This window comes from Trifolium pratense, linkage group LG7 (genome assembly GCF_020283565.1).
Source record: "Trifolium pratense cultivar HEN17-A07 linkage group LG7, ARS_RC_1.1, whole genome shotgun sequence".
NCBI lineage: Eukaryota > Viridiplantae > Streptophyta > Magnoliopsida > Fabales > Fabaceae > Trifolium > Trifolium pratense.
This window is the reverse complement of record NC_060065.1, coordinates 46,601,308-46,624,113: the sequence shown is the minus strand read 5'-3', so window position 1 is coordinate 46,624,113 and position 22,806 is coordinate 46,601,308. Positions and strand designations below refer to the sequence as shown.

Genomic DNA, 22,806 nt, shown 5'->3' with positions numbered 1-22,806 from the left:
CTGACTAAAATGTAATACATGTAGTTACATATGAGAGGATACATGAATTCTATCATATGAGAGCAGCAGAGTGTATCATCAGAAAAATATTCTTCAATTATTAGTATATTTTACATTAAGAATTTAGTGTTAAAGAATTTCACATTTGATAAAAGATAACTTAAATATATATTTATAAGTGAGGATAATTTTTACCTTACAAATTAAACGCTAATTTTATAAGGTTAAGTTAGGCTTAACCCAATTTTTTTAAAAATAATATCAGAATCTGTTTAAGATTCGTTGGACCACCTACTTTCAAGTTTTTGTTATAGAACTACAGTCTACACATCAAGACTAATAGTGATGGATGTTAGGGTTGTGTTAAAGAGTCATATATAGATTAAATAAGAGATATTCTGCATATATATTTTTTATAAATTGGGACAATCCTCATCTTACGGATTATTTGTGTACGTGTCAACTATTTTAATACGAATAATATTTATAAGTTTGCATGATTAATATAAAAATTATTGTCAATATTAATATATTATACCTTTATACATATTCGTTGAAAAATATTAATCTCTCCAAGAAAAATATTAGTCTCTCCAATTGTTTGTCTCTCATGTTGACCAAAAAAAATACTCAGTCTCCTGTATTTTCATATATAGAAAATAAGGCAAAAAAAAACAATTGCATTGGGCTTTAATAAGTGGTAGACTAATCACTATTATTTCTAGCCTTTCACATTGTATATTTTGTCTTTAAGTTATATATAGATTCCATAAACTTTCCAAATCCTATGTTCAAATGGAAAGAAAAGGAAGAATAAGAAAGGAAAAGTTAATCCTCAAATCACTTTAACAAACCTTACCCCAAAAAAAAATCACTTTAACAAACTTTAATACTTTTTTAGGTTTTTTTTTTTACAATTTTTTATAGTGTTGATAGAGAGAACGAGAAAGACTTTCATAGTCACATGACAATATAGACACACTCATTTTTTTATTATTATTTATGAAATAATTAAAAAATAATTTGAAAAATTAAATTTTGTGGATATCACTAAAAAATTATATTTGGTCACATGATCATATAAAAATAATCTCTAAAAATTAATAGTGACTTGAAAGAATTAATCTAGTAATGGTTGTTGTTGTACATATGTGAAGTCACATCCAAGATAGTTGAGAGTGAAAATAATTTTTTATTTGCATTGATAAATGATAGTGTTATGTCCCACCTAAAACACAAATTTAAGGTGGTTGTTGCAAAGAATAAGTTCAATGAAAATGGAAAAGTACTATTTGAAACCTAGTCACATGCCACTATATGTGACACGCTCTTTCGTCCCAAAATATAAGTAAAAATGACTAAATAAAAAAATTGATGTATTTAGTTCAAATACATTTATTTTTGTTGCCCAAATTTTACTTATATTTTAAAACGAAGAGAGTATGTAATAATTTTGAATTGGATTATCTATAGTAGTGTTTGACATTGTAAATAATTGTCATCATTGATTTTAAATTAGATGATTCATATTATATAATTATAAAATATGTTGAACGATTGAAAGAAAAATTATGACGCAGTAAATACACAAAGTCTAATTTATGTACCTTCACTAATACTAATTTCTACCTAGAAAAACGTTGAGATGTCCCGATGGTTGGTTCAAGTTTTTTTCTTTTCTGCTTCAATTTTCTTTTTCTATTTTTTTTATAAAGTAGTTTAATGGTTAGAAATTCCACATTTAAGGTGGATAAATGAGATGTTCCGGATTCGAACTTCGACACATACATATAACTGTAATAACAAAATGTGTTGGTTGACATAAATATTCATAAAATTAAAGGAGAATAAACATCAATTCAGTATTTTTGAGATTAGGGTGTCTTAATATAATTATCCAAAAAGAGGCACCAGTGTCTTAACATCAATTCAGTATTTTTGAAATGGCCCATTGAAGCTTTGAGCCCACACCACAGTTTCCTTTGATAAAAAAATTACAGAAATTTGGGAAAAAAAACTTTTGTTGAGAGTGGGATTTGAACCCACGCCCTTTCGGACCAGAACCTTAATCTGGCGCCTTAGACCAACTCGGCCATCTCAACTTGTTGGGATAGTTTTTGAATACATCGGTATTATTGCATTTGTAGGAAAAATAATAATAAGAAAAAACATAGAATTCCCCAAGCATATGTTCTGAAGAAATTACACATGCCTGCATTGATTAAGTTTTTTCTTGAGCGCACATATGGAATAGTATAGTGTTAATTTGAAGACCACGGTGTGATATCTTCTTTTTTTTTTTGGGCTAAAGCGTGTTAATTGTTATATTGTTATATTTGTATACGATCAGTCTACGGTGAAAGACCTTGTTAAGTCTTTCGTCGTGTACAAGTCGTAAATATTATTATAATTAATACGAATTTTATAAAATTTATCGTTGGATTGAAAATTTGTATCATATAGATTCATAGGTTTTTTTTTAAAAGAAATTGAAAATAATTTAAAATGTTATTGAGAACCATCAAGATTAACGTTATTCAATAAAAACCCATAAAACGTTAATCTTGATGGGTCTCAATAACATATCAAATTATTTTCAATTTTTTTTTTAAAAAACTTATGGATGATCTATATGATGAAAACCTTTAATCCAACGGTAAATTTTGTAAAATTCATATTCGTTATAATAATATTCAGAACTTGTGCACCGTGAAAGATTTAATGAAGTCTTTCATGTTAGACAGAACTTTTTTGTACACTGGATTTGTGCATAATCAATAAACGAATAACTTCTCTTTGTTTTTGTTCATTGTCGGAAATGAATGATTTATGTATGTGAATAATATTGATATTGATAGTAGCAAAAAATCTATTGAAACCAAAGTAAGAAAAATAAAAAGGACCACTTTGAACCCAATATATATTTACTTATTTAGTCAAAGAGTTTTTCTTCTCACACCACCCGTGGGACGCACGCCCCCTGATATTTTTAATTTACCTCTCTCGCTACTTAGGATGCAAGTGTGTAAAACTGCAAAAAACTGAAAAACACAGTTCGCTACTTAGAGTGTGAAAAGCGCTCGCATCCTAAAAAATGAAGGGGTTAATTTGATAATTTTAGGGGGCACATAAGGATTTTTAGGGGGCGCAAAAAGTAAAAATCTTGCTCAAAAGACCCAACATACTTTTCATATCAAGCCCAAAATCTTTTTTTTTTTGTACAAAAGAGGGGCAAAGCCCTAAAAGAAACCAAAAAACTAAACGAACACTCCGAGACATGCAAGCGTCGGAAAAGTCATAAAAAAAAGAGACTTTGTAACCTCTCGAGGAGGAGTCCCGAAATTATGCAAATCAAAAGAGTCCAAGGTTAGACGGAAGTTCGCTAACCAATCGGCAGATCCGTTTCCTTCTCGCCAAGTATGGTTAATATGGACATACCAATCCAAGTTCTTGAGAGCGTGAATGTGCTTGATTAGCATCGGAATCCTTCCGTTGACCTTACAATTTTCCGTGACCATGTCAACTAGCCCAAAATCTAATTTCTACAAAGGGAAATATGTTTTTCTCCTCTCCCTACATTCTCTATCCCCGACCCATCCTTTTTCTTTTTGCCAATTTTACCCTTTTTGAATTACACAATCCGAAGTAGATTTGTCTGAATTGTTGGCTAATATGAACTATTATGAGATGCGTAAACTTCAAATAAAAAATCTTGACCTCTTACACATTTGTATTGTACAATTCAGACACAAAATAAATTAGGATATTTTTATGGATTTAATTGATATGCACCGACGGTGTAAAATAATTTTACACTATCAACCAATACCAACCATGTTTTCCGCCACATCATCCCACTTCACCCCACTTTATTGACATGACATGGCAAAATGATGGTTATTTATTGGACGATTGTGTAAAACTATTTTACACCGTCAGTGCATATCAATTAAACTCTATTTTTATAGTATCCTTTTTAGTTTCTCTATCTTAATACATGCAAGATGTTTCAGTACTCCCCGACCATCATACACAATCAAAAGAAAATCATATAATATTCAAATATGATAAATCGATAACCATCACTACAAGAATGAAGCACTCTATGAAGGACATACAAAATAGCAACAAAACATTCATGGCAGGCAATTATCGATATAATTTGTGGCATAGTAGCAGTATTAATATGATTTTCTATATTGTTGATACATCATTGAGGTTGATCATTATTCATTTATTTGTTTGTTCTTCATTCACATGTAATTATCTTGAATATATAATATTACTTACAATTACTTATAATTTGTCTCTATACTGATGATACGTCATCGAGGTTGATCATTTTCTATATGCGATTAAACCTGTCTCATTAATTGTTTCTTTTACTTGGTTATGCAAATTTGAAAGATTTTCATTAGTTTTTGTTCCTGATTGTTTAAAGAAAATTGAGGTTTATTTCATGTGTTGTGTGGTGCTAGTATTAATTAGCATTAATTTGTTTTAAATTTGTTTTACATTAAAAATTATCATAGTATAATTATCAAAAAATAAAATAAAATTATCATAGTATCATAATTCATTTGTTTTAAGAGCGGTCATATACCATATTAAATTGGTCATAATACTTTGTTAGAGTGGTAAAATACCATATTAGAGTGATCTTATTATCATTGTTGAACTGTTTTAAATTCTGGAGACGGTATGATTAATAATTTGCTTGCACAATTTTAAACGGTGTCATAAAATGTCTTAAAAAGAGTATGTGGTCCATAACTCATCCTACTAATCTCTTCGATGACTAAAAAATTATTTTTATTTTTATAACGGTTCGGTAACAACACGTCCTCTGGAAGCTCAATTGCATTAAAGGTGTTAGAATTAACTATTTAATTTAACTTTATAAGTTATGTAAGTTTGTTATGGTTGGGAAAACTAACTATGGTTATATAATTTATGAATATTATTTTACTTTTATTCACAAAAAAAATAAATATATTATTTTACTTTTAATTTAGAAATTTAAATGTTTCAAATTTTAATTGAAAAAAATGATGAAAACACAAATCATATATCCCAATGTTTAATTATTATTTTTAATATTAAATAAACAATACACAATTTATTTTTCCTCATTTTCATGTGTTAAATATGACTCTTGAAATCATACATATCAATCACCAAAAACACCGCCAAACAATTACATGCATGACCCACTAACCAATTACGAAGTTTAAATTAAAAAATTCAAATATTAATATTTATAAATTATACGCAATTCTCTCAGTCTCAGGTATTAAATATGACTCTTGAAGTGATGCATATCAATCAACAAAAACATCCATAACCAATTATTACATGCATAACACCATCAATATATTAGAATTCATTCTCCTTAGTTTCTCATATAATACTACATGCATAATTATTTTTTTATCTCTTTTTTTTTTATTCATATTTTCTTTTGTAGTTTTCTCTTTTCTTTTCTTTCCTTTCATTTTTTCGCATACATAAAATACAAGACAATTGTGTAAATTTACGGAGTACAATCATACTACAAAATATATATCATATAACTATTTAATCCCTCCGTCCCAAAATATAAGAAAAAGTTGGTCAACAAAAGTGAACGTATAATTAGGTCCAAATTTTGAACAAAATACATCAAGTTTGTTTGACTCGTTTTTTATTATATTTTAGGACGAAGGGAGTACAATACTATTAAAATAAGTTTATGTTCTTCCACTATTTTTATTATATTACATGTATTCCTAAAAAAAGTTTGTGCCTCTTTAAAAATGGGACCCTGGACGGTCGTCAATCTCGAACTGTTAAACTATTTATCTGGTGTTATCGTTGGTTGACAGCAAATACCCCTAAATTATAAAGGGGTAAACTAGAGCTCACCATTTTTCTTTCGCTTTTGCTCCATATTATATCATCTAAAATTCATTTTTACACTTTATAATTGAGCATTGTGTTCCAAGTTCTTTTTCCCTTCCTATTTTTGCTTGTTTTATCCTAGCTTTCTAATTCAGTTTTTTAAGAATACAAAAAAGTAGGTATTTGTGCTTAATACTTTCTTTTTAGTAATACTCTTATTGTATGTACGATATACTCACTAATTATAAACACCTTTTACAAAGAAAATAAATGACACTAAATATAAGTCATTTTTACAAATTACTAAATTTATTATTTGTTTCCAATCATAACTGGTATAACTAATCTTATTGATTTGTCTTGAAAGATAAAAAGTTGATACTGAACACATCTATATACAAAGAACAATTTAGTAATAAGCATACACAAAATGTAGACATTAATTATATTATCATGTATTATCAGCTTTTCTTAATGTATATGAAAAGTGAGAAAGTATATAAAAAGAACTAATGGAGTACCGGGTAATATACAACCAGGAGATAAGGGGAAACGATCATCTGGTTCTCGTGGAGCATACTGTAAAATATTAAAAACATGAATAAATATAATTAACTTTCATTTATGTATAAAAGCTTACTTTGTGATTGTTTTGGTACCTACGTTTGCAAGGAGATGGTGATTATCTGGGAGGACATAACTGAACAGAAAAAAGCATAAGGCACAGAAAAATGAAAGAAAGAAATGTGTAAGGCTTAGCATATAAAGATATAAGTTTAAGTAATTTCTCTGGCAAGAATGATGATTCTTCACTGCTGAGGTTGACTGTCATAATATCCCCAATGTCTTCATCTTCATTTGTATGACCATAGTAAGTCTCTTCATCAAGCTATGAATCTAAATCAATGTCTTCAGGCTCTGGTGATGCAGGCATCTCAACTATAGACTCACATTCTTTACGATCTTCGGTAATAAATGTTGATTTAGAGTTGCTTAGCAAATCAGAGATGCATTGGCATGATCCGTTTCTGTCGCTACAATGGTTTGATTTTGCATATATATTACATTTTTATATTGCATAGTCTAATTATACCAAAGTCAATCTTAAGGCTATAACCATAGTGTAATAAGATTACCACAGATTAAAAAAATATTTACATATTACAATCAACAGGGTGGTGCTTTTAGAGATAAGGTTGGTGCTTACGATTGTCTCAAAAGTTTTTTGTGGTATAGAATAGTGTACAATTTATGCACCAAAACAAATAAATCTAGATCTACATTCTACACAAAACTTTTCTAGAAAACTTACATGAATTGTCAAAGCTATTTATTTATTTCCCTTAAGCATCAAGCGAAAACGTACTCTTAAAATTTAATAAATAAATGCAACACATACCTTGCAAGAGAACTTTTTTTTTTTACAAGAACATAGTAGGTATTGAAATAAAGTACTAAGAAAACAAACAATAATCAAGAATCAATAAGAACAAGATACAAAATAAGAATCATAAAGAAATATGAATCAAGAACTAGAAGAGAAGAATTAAGGAGAATTACTATCGCTTCTTTCCATATTGACTTTGATTTTTGACGATTGGCTCTCTCTATGAATGGAAAAGGAGTGCTTCGGAACTAATGCGATTGGATCTCTCTCCCAATCCCCTTCTTAAGCTCTTTTGAGTGGTAACCGAATTTGTTATTTTATTAGCACAAAATAACAACTTTTTTTTTTTTATCAAATTCACAATATATATATCTATCCAAAATAATTATACATCAATGAAAGGAAACGGATCCAATTGTCACACATAACTCTTAAATCACACCAAAAAAGCTTTGGATTTATGGCACATAACAGCCACCAAAATCTTCCTCCTCTCTTCATTCTCTCTCTCTCTCTCTCTCCCCGTTGGATTATACAACCAGTGCGTTTTGATCTATGGAAAGATGGCAAGAAGGAAGAAAAGTGAGTTGAAGCACTACAAAACGAGAAGGAAAGAAAGTTTTTACTGCTTACTATATATTAGTCACTGAGAATTTTTTATCTTTTTTTCCCATCAAAACTAATTTCTTATTGCGAATTTAATTTACTTTTTAGTAAACCTATTAATATTATAATTTTCAGAAATTTTATAAATATATGATTATCATTGTTGAATAACAATTGTGAATGTGATTTGTACCAAAAAAAAATGTGAATATACATGATGCATTCAGATTGTAAAATTCAGATAAATTCCGTCTGAATTTTATAATTCAGAAGTGATAAAATTGAAATTTTGAGATGTGTTTGAGAGAGAGATAAATTAAACCTTTCATAAAATATGTTAGGCCTATGCTAAAATTGTAGCTGATTAGTTGCAACATAGAAGATTTTTGTTAGGGGTGTACGCGGGTTGGGTTGGGGCGGGTTTGGCCTAATCCGTTACTCAACCCGTTCAATACTCATTGAGTTGGTTCATCATCAAACCCACACTTTTACTATCAAATACGAATCGAATCAACCCGGTTATTAACATATTGGGTTGGGTTCGCGAGTTGTTCATAAAATTAAAAATATTTTTTTTTAAAAAAGAAAAACATGTTTTAAAAACTTCTAAAAAAACCTATAATACAATTTATGAATTTAACACAATTGTGACACATTTCTAACACTTAAATTGAATAAAACACACTCATTTAATTTCAAATAAAAATTTATCCTTAATCATAACACTTAATAAACTAAATAAGAGTAGCAAATTCTCAAAAAATACATCATTTTCATGATCGGGTTGAATACACGGGTAGCAAATTTATCCTTCTCATTTTTGCTAATTCAGCATAGTTAAGATCTATAATTCTCAATAGACGCCTACTACTTAGGCACCGCTATGAGACTAGTCTCTCAAGTTAACAAGAAGACATTGAATTGTTTTTACTATGACTATGACTATGACTAGGCTATTTCTAAAATGAGTGACTCCAAAACACTTTTCTTTTCTTAAAAGAGAATAATGTTAGCTCTTTCAACTTCATGTGGTCATCTATTGCTTTAATTAGAGTAATAAACTCAATTCCTAGAAGAATTATTCTACCTATAAAAAAAAAATATACGCAAGTGCTGAATCCAAATCCGACAATGGTTTTTCCTTTTGAATTCTTTATGTTTATAGAGCAAGAGTAGCTAGATTCAAATCTTCCAAAAGAGAAGCATAATCCTAGCTTCAATCTAGCTAGATATATATTAATTACATGTAAAAAAAGACAAATCATAAACTCTAAATTCCAAAGTGGTGTAACAATCAGCTTCACCATTTTCAATATACAAAACATAGCACTTAATAAGTAGTGATAAATCGAATCTATGTCCATATTCCATATGCACATAGTTATCATGATGAAGCACTATCAGCATTATATAGATAAAAATATATTGAAGGTTCATAAACTTGCCAAGTATCACAAAATGAACTTGCACCTCACATGGTAAATTAGAGTTCTAATTAAATAATCAAATAGATTTGGCTCATATATGAGTTGTGAACTATGATATCATACGCCAGTACGTTTAGATAAGAAAATGGAAAATGGATTGCACTTGCACCAAAGAAAATGGTTTATACTAATATCCTACTTTATAACTTCACACAAATTTAAAAATATACATGAGAACAATTAATAGTTGCCCAACCCAATATAGATAGAAACTTTTAATAAGTTATTTTCTACAACTGATCTACTATAGACCAATATCTAAAATTGTATCGACGATAAACGTTGTTTGGAAGTACTCCTATAAATTAATGGACATCTTTATTGTTACGATTAAAATTATGACTTAATTAATATATGTTGTGAATTTGAACCTCTTCAGGAAACAATAATTATAAAAGAGTGGAGCAAAGAATCCAATAGTAATCAACAACCTAGCAAGCCAAACAATTTAAACCAAACAAGCAAAAACACAAGCACAAAACCTCAAGCAAAACAAGTAAAGTGAGAATGAAGAACATCAAGAATGTACCCAAAAAATACCCGTCTAGAGGAGAGAGCAGCTCTCCATTCACTATAATCAATTTTTACAAAGAAATCTCAAATAAGTTACATGAAATTAGCTTCAATAAAGAAGCCCTAATCTCTACTTATTTTTACCCAATCTCTCAAGAACAAAGATAAACAATGAATCTCACTCGCAAGTGTTTGTAATGTTTTCTCAACCTTAGATCTAATCCATAAAGCTCTCAATCATCAGTTTCATAAACCACTAATGATTCCCTATTTTCTTCTCTCTAAGTGTAGGCATAAGGCATGCCCAAAACAATACAAGTATGTAGGCACATGTTATAAGAAAATTTTAATAAAGCAACGGTAAAAGTAGTGGTAAAAGTAGTAGTAAAAGTAAAACATAAGGATGGAAATTGGAGAACAGCTGTGAGTGTGTACGTCCTAAGTAAGGGTTGACTTATTACTGCTGTCAACAACTTGTAAACATTCATTGATTGATGTTGGGAATGCATTTGAGACTGTGCTTGCTTGGACCATTCCACTACTATTGCCGACAATGACCAAAGCAATTTCACATGTATACGATCAAATACAAATAATCTTCTGGTCGGGTCTCCTCACACCACCATCACCATGGAAAGTAGTAGTAGTGTCATTGTAACTGTAAGAAACCAATTAGTACAGTCATAATTTGGACAAAATATAAAAGAATCTTAATATTGTTTCTTTGATTTTTTTTTATCTTCAAATTCGTTGTACCATCTTTTGAAATATTGTCCGTTTTAGATATAATTTTTTACGATCTTATATAAATGACATTTTGTTTTGTAGCTCTTTTACAAGTTTTTGTTCGTCTTGCGCAAAGAACTAAATATTTATAATAATATATTTGGCGTTAAAAAGATAGAAAATACTATACAAAGTCTCTTAAGTATATCTCAAATGATAAAAAAATTTAATAACATTTGAATGGTGGGTGCAAATTCCAACTTGTAATTTTTTTCCTTCTCTGAATTTAATGTGTGTAAATTTTCCTATCGTTAAAATTAACCATTAAAAAAGAAAAAAGATGCAAAAATTTAAAATTTCACATGAAAATGGTGAGTGGACCAAAGTTATGAGGTATGGTAAATGAACCTACCTTTCTTTAGAAATCCCATGTGACTAACAGTGACCATATTTTGTTTGCATGTATGTATATATATATATATATATATATATATATATATATATATATATACATATATATCCATCTTCATGTTGGTACCAACACAAAACTATCTCTTCTAAAATCCATAGTCCCAAAACCCATTTTCACTCTATCATTGAAGTAAACATGAGGCTAAGTTTTATCTTTGGAGCTCAAGTATTTTTCCTTTTCTTTTTACTTTCCTCTTCATTACTTTTTGCTAGGACACTTACTAGTGAACAAGGTAAGCGCATGCAATATAATTAAATTAACTCTTATTTTTAATTTTCTTTTTATGTCTTTTATATATATAATAGTAATTGATTGATTTGTTCAGAGCCAAACACAAAATTTGATGAAGTCTCAAGGGAGGACTTTGTTTTGGAGGTGGAAGGAAGTGATTCTTTGAAGGTAGACACAATTTTGTTTCATATTCAATGCTTGTTTTTTCCTACTTTTGAGTGAATTAAGTTATGTTATACCTTATTAGTAAATTAGGTGTCACTTCATTTCTAAGAATTTCAACTTAAAACCTCAAAGGACAAAGTTCAAATCCTCTAAAAAATGGTTGTAAAATGGTCATTTTACATTTCTAGAGTTGGATTCGAACACATGCTCTTAGGCCATCCGTGTCCCTTTAATTAGTACTTCATTCGTAACAAAGTATAAGTAAAATTAATCACACGTTCTTGTTGATCTCATTTCTAAATTCAGCTTTATTATCTAAATTATCTATAAAACATGGACACCTTTGAGATTAGACGTGTTACGGTGTCTGACATACATATGACATTCGTCTGACATGTGTCGGACAACTCAAAATGGTGTCCGTGTCAGAGTCTATCTATGCATCATAGTAAATTACTCTTCACCCAACATTTGATTGCATACTATAAAAATGGTGATTAACTATGAAGGACATTTTTGGTATTTGCTTTTGTTTTTCTTTTTGACAAATGGTATGCTATTTAAATATGATAAATATAATCAATTTTTACTTATATCTTGTTACAAGAAGTGCCCAATTTTGCATATATTTTGTTGTGGATGGAATAATAATTTTCTCCTTCTCCATTTGTTCATAAAAGTAGCTATATACCTTATTATGTTTGTTATGAAATCTCACAGCTGATGGAAATGGAGAACTGCAATATTGAAGATGAAGAATGCATGCAGAGAAGAATGACTTTAGAAGCTCACCTAGATTACATCTACACCCAACATCATAAGCCTTGAAATCATAAATCTTTTTATAATTCAAAGAGTGTAATATTATCTTCTTAATTTAACTTTAGATAATATAAACCTAGGAAATTTCTCATTGTATTTATTTTCACTATAACACATATCATCTCAGTTTAATGTAATGCAACTTCTATAAACATATATGTAACAGAAACTAAATTGATGACTATATAATATAATATATACGTGATAATAAGTCTCCGTAAACATAACTCAATTGATAATCGAAATATGTCACATTTGAATCCGAGATTCCCTACTTCTTCACCTTACGGTTACTCAAAATTCATATTGAATCTTGTTGTTGAGTGTTGACAATCAATCGAAAGAGCCTTGTCATTCAAAAACTTAGCATTTCCACGGAAGAACTTAATTCAGGTTCTCAAGAACTTGAGTGTTTACCTTGTTGGCTAAGCTTCTATTTATATTAGGGGTGATCGTATCCAAACCAATCTAAAAGTAAAACTACAAACCGAACCAATCAAAACCGAAAATCGCAAAAAATCGCATTTAGTAAAAATCGCACGGATCATTTTTCTTCTAAACCGCGGTTTGAAGTTTTCATTTCAGAAAACCAAACTAAACCGCAATACTTAACTTAACTCTATCACCTAGTAGTAATTGTTGTGAATTCGAACTGAAAACCAGACCAATAATACTTAGTGTGGGGGACAAATGAATTGAAGCAACCAAATCAAAATGAATGAGCAATAATCACAAAAGCTAAAATTACCGAAAGCGATAAAAGACGCAAATAATTTGTTTACCCAGTTCGTTCCAATAATGACCTAGTCTGGGGGAGAGAGCTCTCTGTTCCACTATCAATGATTAAACTTGATTACAAAGATTCAATACAAAGAGTTGTAAGAATAGAGTTTTCCTAAATTCTACCATTTTCCCGAATCTCTCCCCGTCACCAAGAGATTCAATCAATAAGTGTTTCCCGGTGTTATAAGGATTATCCCAACCCTAGAGTATACCCCAAAAGAATCCCCTTTTGACCCTAGATTGATGTTGGTGAAGAAACCTTGCAAAATGCACTTTCTCTCTCTTCCTTGTCGCTACACAACAACTTGACTACATATATATATACTGCAAATGGCGCATGGGGTGCAGCTTCTGGCACATCATGCGCAGAGGGCAGAGCCTGCCCCCATTCCTGCGCCTCACAATCCTGTTTCTAGCGCCTCATGCGCCCTTGACACCAAAATTTGTTTTATGCATCATTGTTTTCATGCTTTTCAACATCCAATTCAAAGGCAAATCCAATAGTAATCAACATATTACCTAGTCCAACTTAGCAAGCCCAACCCAAATTGAGTCAACAAAACAATAGGTTGTATAACATATTACATATATATCATTTCACGTTATCCAGAACTATATTGTTGGTATTAAAAATAAGTTCTTATGTATATGTTTTTTTTATATGCATATTATATCATGTAAACAATAAAATAAATTCAATTTTCGTATGTTTATTTTGTAAGAAGTTGGTAATATTGTCATATTTTTTATACTGTGATAAACCGCACAACCGAACCAACCATAACCGTATTGGTTTGGTTTGAATAACTTTTTAAAAACTAACCGAACCAAAGCGCATTCATTTTTGTCTCACAGTTTGGATAACTTTTATGCTCAAAATCGAACCAACCCGTACCACGCGCAATCCAAATTTATATGTAGGTCACGAGATTATTTATTGAGAATGCAATGTTTAGCATTTTTCGTGATTCTTATAGAACCTATATTTTATCACTTAGTCTTGTATTTGTGAGCTACTTTCATTGAAAAAAGTGATTACAAAATAACAAAACGAATATGGTTAGTCTCACTTCCAAAAAACTTTTAAAACCATACCACAGTTGTTCTGGGAAACGAATTCCCTCTTGCATTTTTTTCTACAGAACACATAGGAGATAATTCAGATTCGTTGTTCTCCAAGTACAGTTGAAGAAAACTTCATTGTTTGCCTACACTCACTTTTACTATTGTCAGGGGCTAAAAGTTCACTTGTGCCACGCAAATTTTTTTTAAGACTCGGTATCCTGCCAATGATCAACTAAGCTAAGAGATACCAATTTCACCGTCTATTGACGGAAGAGCCATTTGAAGTCAAAATTTTGTTCTGTATAAAGTGATCCAACACATAAAGTGGCATTGGGAAGGATTCAAATTTTGCTCATTCTTCACCACCAAACAACTCATGTTAGTTACTTGTGTCTCAGAATTCTATGCCAATATTTTCTCTTAACTACTTAAAGAATCCAATGTTTATCCAAGCATTCCAAAGTGTTGCAAGGAGCACACTCCAAGTTCTGAAGTTTTCACCAGCAGAATCAGTCATGTGGGTTACTTGTGTCTCACAATTCTATGCCAACATTTTATCTTAAATACTTAAAGAATCCAATGGTTATCCTAGCATTCAATGCCCAATTCTAATCTCATGAGCTTTGTTCTTATAAATGGTATTCCAAAAGATGTTGACTCAAATCACAAACCTTAGCAAAGCTACAAGCAACTTAATTCGAATTTCGAATTTCGAAAAGAGAACAATCAAAGCATACAAACTATCCTTGACAACGGTCAAATTTTTAAACGGGGTTCATTCAAAACCAAAGCACCAGATGCTTTGGCAAACATGAATGAATGAAGCATCAAGAAAACATAATCCATGAATTGCTTATGACTCATTTGGCAACACATTTTTATTTCCCTTTCCGACTTTGGTTGTTGTGTTGCGATGCAATATAGATGATATAGGCCTTGGAGCTCCAGTTATAGTATCAATGGCTCTCACACAAATGAACCCTATAAAATATAAATGGACATCACATATTGTGTTCTTATCATCAAGTAGGAATTTATACATAAGCAATTGATATTGTTTTCTTACCTTCCCAACACAAATTCTTAATTTGTTCCATTGATAAACCTGCATTGATATTTGATAGAATAGTTATTATAACTATTTAAGTAAAGTCAAAACATTCAAAGTTTCTTTTTAATATAGATATTATTACTATTTGATAAATAAAGTAAAAATATTCACAACGTTTCTTTTTAAGTAACAGTTTTGTAGAAAATTTTAATTACTATTTGTTACTTTCAAAGTTCAAGCGACATTGATTCTTGTTTTGTCAAAAGTATCTTAAACGATTTATTGCAGAGAGAAAAATACGTGAAATAAAATAATTGTACTAGAGTCAAGACAAATAATTCCATAAAAAACAACAAAATTCATTCATTTCCTTGCTATACTTTAAAGGAAAATGTTAACGTGTGCCCTAAGGGAACATGTTAAGGAGATAAATGCTAAAATATTCTTTTGAAAATTGTGTATTCATGTTTATTTACTAGAATCAAATGTTTATTTACTAGAATCAAAGTGTATCATTTTTTTTGGTCAAGAGTGTATCATGTTTATTTACCTCTCGTTATTGATGAAAAGCTAGTGCCAAAATATGTTATCCGTCTTTCTAGATTCCATATCCAATTTCGAGGAACATTGATTGGTTGTTTCATTGAAGCATAGTCAGCAAAAACCTACAATAAAAAAAAATTATTTTTCAAGAGATTATGTACTTTATGAGCCAAACATGCGATAGTAGTTTTAATTATTTCACCTCATTGGTTTGAAAGTATGTTCCATTCAAGGGAAAACGCGCTCTCATTGCAGTTCGGCATGGTATCTGTTTCATAGATTATTAAAGCTAGTAACAAAAGCTAGTAACTCTTTCATTTGTAAAAAACGGTGTTCAAAACTCAGTAGCAGTTTCAGAGTGTAACTCACCAGCAGTGTTCCAGGAACTGTTTGACTTTGAATATTCTCTTCCTCCTGCAAGCCGGTCTTGCTTGTTTCATCCGAGCTTCCTAATTCAGCTTTTTAAGAATACAAAAAAGTAGTTAATACTTTATTTTTAGTAATACTCCTACTGTGTGTACTATATACTCACTAATTATAAACACCTTTTAGAAAGAAAATACTAAATGTCACTAAATATAAGTCATTTTTTAAACTACTAGATAAATTTATTATTTGTTTCCAATCATAACTATAATTAATCCTACTGATTTGTCTTGAAAGATGAAAAGTTAATATTGAATACAGTACTTCCTATACAACGGACAATTTAGTAACAAGCATACACAAAATGTAAGTGGGAAAGGGGATATAAAAAGAACGAATGGAGTACCTGGTAACCATACAATCAGGAGATAAGGGGAACGATCATTTGGTTCTCGTGGAGCGCACTGTAAAAAAAACATGAATAAATATAACTTTCATGTGTTTATAAAAGCTTACTTGGTGATTGTTTTGGTACCTACCTTTGCTAGGAGAGGGTGCTTATCTGGGAGGACATAACTGAACAGAAAAACGAAAGAAAAAAACGTGTAAGGTTTAGCATCTAAAGAAATAAGTTTAAGTAATTTCTTTAAATTTAAAATATCTATATGCTGTTAAAAAAATGCAATAATTAAACAAAACTATAATTTAAATTTCAACAATTGTTCTCCGACATCTGATATAAAGTTATAAGATAACAAGTTTGCAGAGTTATTCACAAGCATAGCATACGATTAAGAAATGCATGGTAACAACATATTAATTAAATAGAGATAAAACAGCTACAAATAATTTAAGAATATTAAGAGATCTAGCATCAGACTATAAGAAAGTGAGAAACTTACACTAAGCGCTCAGTTTTCAGGCGGCTAACATTTTTCATTTTTTGTGAAGGAATTGCGGCAGCTTGACTTAATACCATAGTTGATGATGTATTCATGCCATAATCAAACTCTTCAAAAGAATTATCAAGTATCTTTGACAAGAATGATGATTCTTGACTGCTGAGGTTGACTGTCATAATATCCTCAATGTCTTTATCTTCGTTAGTATGACCATAGTAAATCTCTTCATCAAGCTCTGAATCTAAATCAATGTCTTCTGGTTCTGGTGATGCAGGCATCTCAACTATAGGCTCACATTCTTTACGGTCCTCAGTAATGAATGTTGATTTAGAATTGCTTAGCAAATCAGAGTATGCATTGGCATGATCCGTTTCTGTCGCTACAATTGTTTGATCTGAGTTTGGATTGGGTGGTAAGGCAAGTTTTGTCCTGCATATATATTACATTTTTATATTGCATAGTCTAATAAGATTAATAGATTACAACAGATTAAAAATATATTTACATATTAGAGACAAGGTTGGTGCGGTGCTTTTAGAGACAAGGTTGGTGCTTACGATTGTCTCAAAAGTTTTTTGTGGTAGGTTTAGAATAGTGTACAATTTATTCACCAAAACAAATAATCTACATCTACATTCTACACCAAACTTTCCACCAAACTTTCCTAGAAAACGTACATGAATTGTCAAGCCAAAACGTATTCTCCAAATTTAATAAATAAATGCAACACATACCTTGCAAGAGAACTTTTATAATGTTCACACACGTCACTCATTGGACAAGCATTGCAATTCGGATTTCTCTTTGTACAAAAAACCTACAGAATGTCTTAAGATGATTTTGATTTTCTTAATGAAAAGGTAAAAATATATGATTCTGAATAACTTTAATATGTACCTTTCCAAAGGTTATCAACTGATAATGCAATTCATACCTATACAAGGCAATATCATATGTGTCAGATATATTAACCTAATACAAAGCTCAAATAGATAAAAAAAAAAAAAAATTGCTCGATAATTACAATGTCTCATGATCAAGCGTGCATAGTCTTGGCCAAAGAAATTGTTGAATTTTGTTTGAATCTGGAAAACTGTTTCAAAACAAAATATTGTAATTAATGAAAAGTGATATATACAATAGTAATAATAATAAACTGTTTGAGAGACTTACATCTCTAAATTATGTATTTGAATATATCCTGGCAATGGTTGCAGCGGAACCCATCCCAAACGTACAACAATTCTTGCAACATTTACATCCACCTTTCAAAATTGACAAATCTTTTATAAGTAAGAAACATGCACATCTAACAAAAATAACTCCACTCAGTGTCTTCTTATATTCTTACCGGAAAAGCAACATGATTAAGAGCTAAAAGCCTTATACATTCCACACTTTTCAATCCCAATCCATATATGTCCAAAAGAAATTCCCTATAACATGAACAATTTGTTTGATTAAAAAAACTCATGTTGATGCCTAATAAAGACAATTTATAACAAAAAGAAAAAAGAAAATTTGCAAAGGGACATAGATGTTTAGACTTACTTTACTTCCTTTGGTTCAATATTTCTTAGCCATTCTAAATCCATCCTTCCATCTGAGTCCCTTATCTTGTTCAACATAGCCTACAAAAGTACAAATATATAATGTACTAATTATAATTACCTCAATGATAACATGTCAAACGTTATGTGTTATTAACAACAAACTAAACATTTCTGTACCTTTATTTTGCCTCCAATAATGGTGTGTTGCCCACGAATTTTAATAGCTGCAGCAACGTCAACAAGTTTTGCAGTTCTTACTGCTTCGTAATCAATGGAATCCTCATGATCACGGTGTCGATGACTTTTCGTGTTCTTTTTTCTTAGTTCAGCCCAATTTTGTCTCTTCTTTTCCAATAGGATCCTATTTTCCTCTTCTCTCTCTTCTTTCTTACTTTTTTTTGTATCAGGAGTTTGTTTCATACCAAAATTCATGCCAAGAGAATCTGAGTTTCTCTCCATGCCATCAGCTTTGGAAGATTTGTTGGCTTTCTGAGTTTCAGTATCGTCAATGTTGCTTCGTTCACAGCTAACTTCAGAAGAGTCTGAGTTTCTCTCCATGCCATCAACTTTGGAAGACTTGGCTCTCTGAGTTTCAGTATCTTCGATGTTGCTTCGTTCACAGCTAACTTCAGAAGAGTCCGAGTTTCTCTCATCAACTTTGGAAGATTTGTTGGCTTTCTGAGTTTCAATTTCTTCATTGTTGCTTCGTTCACAGCTAACTTCGGAATAGTCTGAGTTTCTCCTCTCCATGGGACATGAATTATTTTCAGTTTCGCTGTCAACTTTAGAAGATTCAATGGCTTCCTGAGCTTCCGATTCTTCAACTTCTCTATCATTTATTTCAGTATCAAATTTAGGAGCTGAAAGAAATAGGTTGTTGCTTTGTTCACAGCTAACTGATTTAAGAGGGTACTTCACAGCAAGTGACATAAATGCATTGCTACATAAATAAGAGCGAATATTAATATTCAACGCCAAAGAAAAATTGGGTTAATTAATTATCTATTTAACTTTACCTTGACAAATGGTCAGACACATTTTGAGTTAAGAAAACTCCAACTACAGAATCCAAAACAGAACCTTTCCACGGTGTGAATCGTCTGTCACCTACAAAGTTTATGAATCTAATTATAATCACAACTTTTAAAAAATCAACAACAAATTGACAATTGGTGCAAGCATTTTACAAATATTAGGCTATAAAATTTTGCACTTCATTAAATTCGTCTAATTCAACTTATGGAAACTAAGTCATCATCAATTGTAAGATTAAAAACATTATCTTACATTTTTTATTTTTAAAATTCTCAATGGTAATAATAGAATATGAAATCGACAACATTATCAGACATTTTTTATTTTTAAAATTGTAGATAATATTAATAGAATATGAAATTGACTAGAAGAAAATATACCTTGGATGTAACGCATTCGATATAAGAACATATTAAACCTTTCCTGATAGAAATCTCTTGTCTCCTTCCAATACCGCTTCTGTTCATCACTTTGATTGGGCTCATGGTGTCCTCTTTCAGCAAGAAGCAAATTTGATACTCTTAACGTCTCTTCATCAAGTATTACGTCAACTCTAGATTTTTTATTATACAGAACTAATTCTCCCGATTTTTTGCGGGCAACTAGCTTATTGGGCTTTGGACGTTTTTGTTTCTTCAAAGAAACAATTCTCTTGATAAGAGATTTCATTTTTCTACTAGTTTTAGACATTCCGTCTACACAGAAATGTGTCCAACATTTTCTCTTCCTGATAAAAGTTGTTGACCTCTTCCCCTTTGCAAAAGGAGTCAAGAGTTTTACCAATTGTATTTTTTGCCTTCTAACTCTTTTCCGCTTACACGTTATTGGAAAATTTACCCCAACTCTTCTGCTCTCAATTAGAGTTAAACATGACAATGAAGTCATCTTCTGGTAACTTTGCAGTGAATTGTATCCGATGGCAGATTCATTGGTTATTGTTGAATTCTCAATTTCATGCTGATCAACCTTTGAATTGTTGAAATTTTCCAAAAATGAAAAAGAAATGGAATCTTCGTCAACAAATAATGGTCGCTGACACTTGGGAGTCTTTCTTCTGACGTAAGTTTTCCTTTGCTTCGGAGTTGCCGGTTTTGGAGTGTTGTTGCTTTCAGGCTGGGATTTCTTTGTTCTTTTGGCAACTTGAGACACCACTTTAGGCCGATATTTCGTCCTTTTAACTGGTTTTTGAAGCTCATCATTAACATCCTTTTGGCTATTGTTCCTTTTCTTAGAAAATGATGGTGGACATAATTCAACATCTTCACCTGTATAATCATAAAAAGGCTAGAACATTAAATAGCAAGCACATTCCAAAAACAATAGTGCAAGCAAATTCCAAAAACAATAGTTTACAATTTAGCATATATTAAAATCATTTAATATTGTTCCTATATCAACTATAGACTAGTGTTAAGTCATGGTTAGTCTTGATTAGTTCTCACTTCTCGATGATTTATTTGTAAATATTTAGAGTTGAGGCTACTAACATATAAACAGAATATGTTTTGTGTTTGAATGCATGTTATTTTATCTATCCAACTAGGAAACTTTTGGTGAGTTGAGGTATACTTATTCTAACCACTCTAAGGTTCAAACTAGGAACTAAATGTAACTAGTCAGAGTCGAGATCATAGGTAGGATCAGGAAGGGGTCACAGGATCGTGAACTAGTGGTTAAGAAACAAACTAGTAAACTGTTTAAACTTAGGTACTAAAAAAAAGTGTTTAAACTTTAAAACGTAACTTTTTAGTGCTTTTTAATCCCAAATCAGGAGTTTAATACCGCAACCAGCAAACACAATTCCAAATAAAACAAGGAAGAAAAGAAGGAAAAAGAAAACAGTTATGATAATTTTTTTTACAATTAGATTAGGCGTGTCAGACAAGTCGGTGTCACACACGCCGACATTTATGATTGATTAAATTAAACTATGTTATTTTTTCAAATTACTATCGGTGTCGACCTGCCGGTGTCTGTCTTTCAGAGACAACTACCAAGTTGGTTATGATGGGACTAGAGGGAGTATTTCTTTTGTCAGGTTCCAACCCTGATCATAACATCGGCCTAATAATTGACATTTTTTTTCTTTCAATTGAGCTGGGACTTGTGGAGGGGAGGGAGTATTTAATTATAAGTTTATAACAACAATCGTTTTTACAGTTTTGCTTGCTCTGGCTTCCTTTTCTTAAAATTCACGCATAGAAGAAAATCATATCTTACACAGTTAAGGCATAAAACTTACATTGATGCAAAACGTCGAACACCTGGTCTGCATGGTTGGACAAGTCCTCGTTGCAGCAACTCATAGTATCATCGTTTTCTGAAACGGGACTGGAATCATTGAAAGGAATCGCCATTGGCGTTGAAGGTGAAATCATCGTTGTAATTATTAGGTAACAATGACGGCGAAAAGAGTAGGTAATAGGAAGTGTGAGTGAAAAGTGGAGAAGGAAGTTAAGAGATGTGTAAATATTGTTGAGATATTATCGGAGTGTGAAGTAGGATTCATGGTTGATAAGTTTGAGAAAAAAAATTTTACGACGATGAAAAGTTGCGCGCAGAAGATACCTGGTTTACGCTAAAAAAAAATAAAAAAAATCTATCCGAGGGAAAAAAAATCGGATTTGGAAGTATGGAAAATCTCTATTTTGTTAAGAGAATCACCGATGGTGGCGCAGAGTGTATCTAGGTTTTTTTTGTTGTTTCTTTTTAATGGTATAAATGTTTTTTTATTCTTTCATATGCATATATATCTCCTGAGAATTGAACCCATGGTGATTGGTTTTGTGAATTTGTGGTTTTACCAAAAGGTTGCATGGGTGTGCACTTTTTATATAGCAGAGTTTAGGGGTGTGTTCGAAGGTTTACGGGTAGGCGAGAAGTTAATTTTTGTGTGCATTCTTTAATTTTATATTAGGAAAATGCTACTTAGATTTGGTCGAGTGAAGAGATATTTGAGTAGAGTCACTAGGTTGGTCCAGTGAAAAGATATTTGAGTAGTATATCAGAGGTTATGAGTTCGACCATCAGTTATACGGTAAAAAAAAGACTTTAACCAAAAAAATCAGACTTTATCGGTCTTTTGAATATGCGACTTATTATACGGTAGTTTTTTTTTTTTCAGGTTTAAGCTCTCTTGTATTAAAAAAAATGGGATTAATTTTTAAATGTGTTAAAACTTCGATGAGAATTAACCTGAAAATGTGGTGTAATGCAATT

General features: G+C 30.9%; 2 protein-coding genes and 1 non-coding gene across 3 annotated transcripts; 1 reads left to right on the top strand and 2 right to left on the bottom strand.

Annotated features, from left to right (window-relative positions):
* Positions 1-2,021: 2,021 nt before the first annotated feature.
* Positions 2,022-2,102, bottom strand: TRNAL-AAG. Its single transcript has one exon. It is a non-coding gene; the product is annotated as a tRNA-Leu (tRNA).
* A 9,029-nt stretch (positions 2,103-11,131) lies between these two features.
* Positions 11,132-12,497, top strand: LOC123898274 (putative phytosulfokines 6). Its single transcript, XM_045949189.1, has 3 exons — positions 11,132-11,303; positions 11,397-11,470; positions 12,188-12,497. The coding sequence occupies exons 1-3, from the start codon at positions 11,207-11,209 to the stop codon at positions 12,293-12,295; spliced, it is 279 nt and encodes a 92-aa protein (XP_045805145.1). The 5' UTR covers positions 11,132-11,206; the 3' UTR covers positions 12,296-12,497.
* Positions 12,498-14,720: 2,223 nt separating this feature from the next.
* Positions 14,721-22,470, bottom strand: LOC123898463 (protein ROS1A-like). The gene is made up of 18 exons (XM_045949427.1): positions 21,830-22,470; positions 19,968-20,852; positions 19,569-19,659; positions 18,730-19,492; positions 18,551-18,630; positions 18,351-18,435; positions 18,173-18,264; positions 18,024-18,092; positions 17,897-17,933; positions 17,734-17,816; positions 17,000-17,428; positions 16,637-16,673; positions 16,504-16,561; positions 16,101-16,189; positions 15,934-15,999; positions 15,739-15,853; positions 15,204-15,242; positions 14,721-15,118 (listed from the first exon to the last, which is right to left on the bottom strand). Exons 1-18 carry the CDS (start codon positions 21,963-21,965, stop codon positions 14,991-14,993), a joined length of 3,282 nt encoding a protein of 1,093 aa, XP_045805383.1. The 5' UTR covers positions 21,966-22,470; the 3' UTR covers positions 14,721-14,990.
* Positions 22,471-22,806: the final 336 nt, after the last annotated feature.

Bases quoted from the DNA above. Each gene is read 5' to 3' on its own strand.
- LOC123898274 (XM_045949189.1), top strand. From the start codon at position 11,207: ATGAGGCTAAGTTTTATCTTTGGAGCTCAAGTATTTTTCCTTTTCTTT. The intron at 11,304-11,396 runs GTAAGCGCATGC...TGATTTGTTCAG, and splicing joins GACACTTACTAGTGAACAAG to AGCCAAACACAAAATTTGAT. The intron at 11,471-12,187 runs GTAGACACAATT...GAAATCTCACAG, and splicing joins AAGGAAGTGATTCTTTGAAG to CTGATGGAAATGGAGAACTG.
- LOC123898463 (XM_045949427.1), bottom strand. From the start codon at position 21,965: ATGATTTCACCTTCAACGCCAATGGCGATTCCTTTCAATGATTCCAGT. The intron at 18,265-18,350 runs GTAAGAATATAA...CAATTTTGAAAG, and splicing joins TTAATCATGTTGCTTTTCCG to GTGGATGTAAATGTTGCAAG. The intron at 17,817-17,896 runs GTACATATTAAA...GACATTCTGTAG, and splicing joins AGTTGATAACCTTTGGAAAG to GTTTTTTGTACAAAGAGAAA.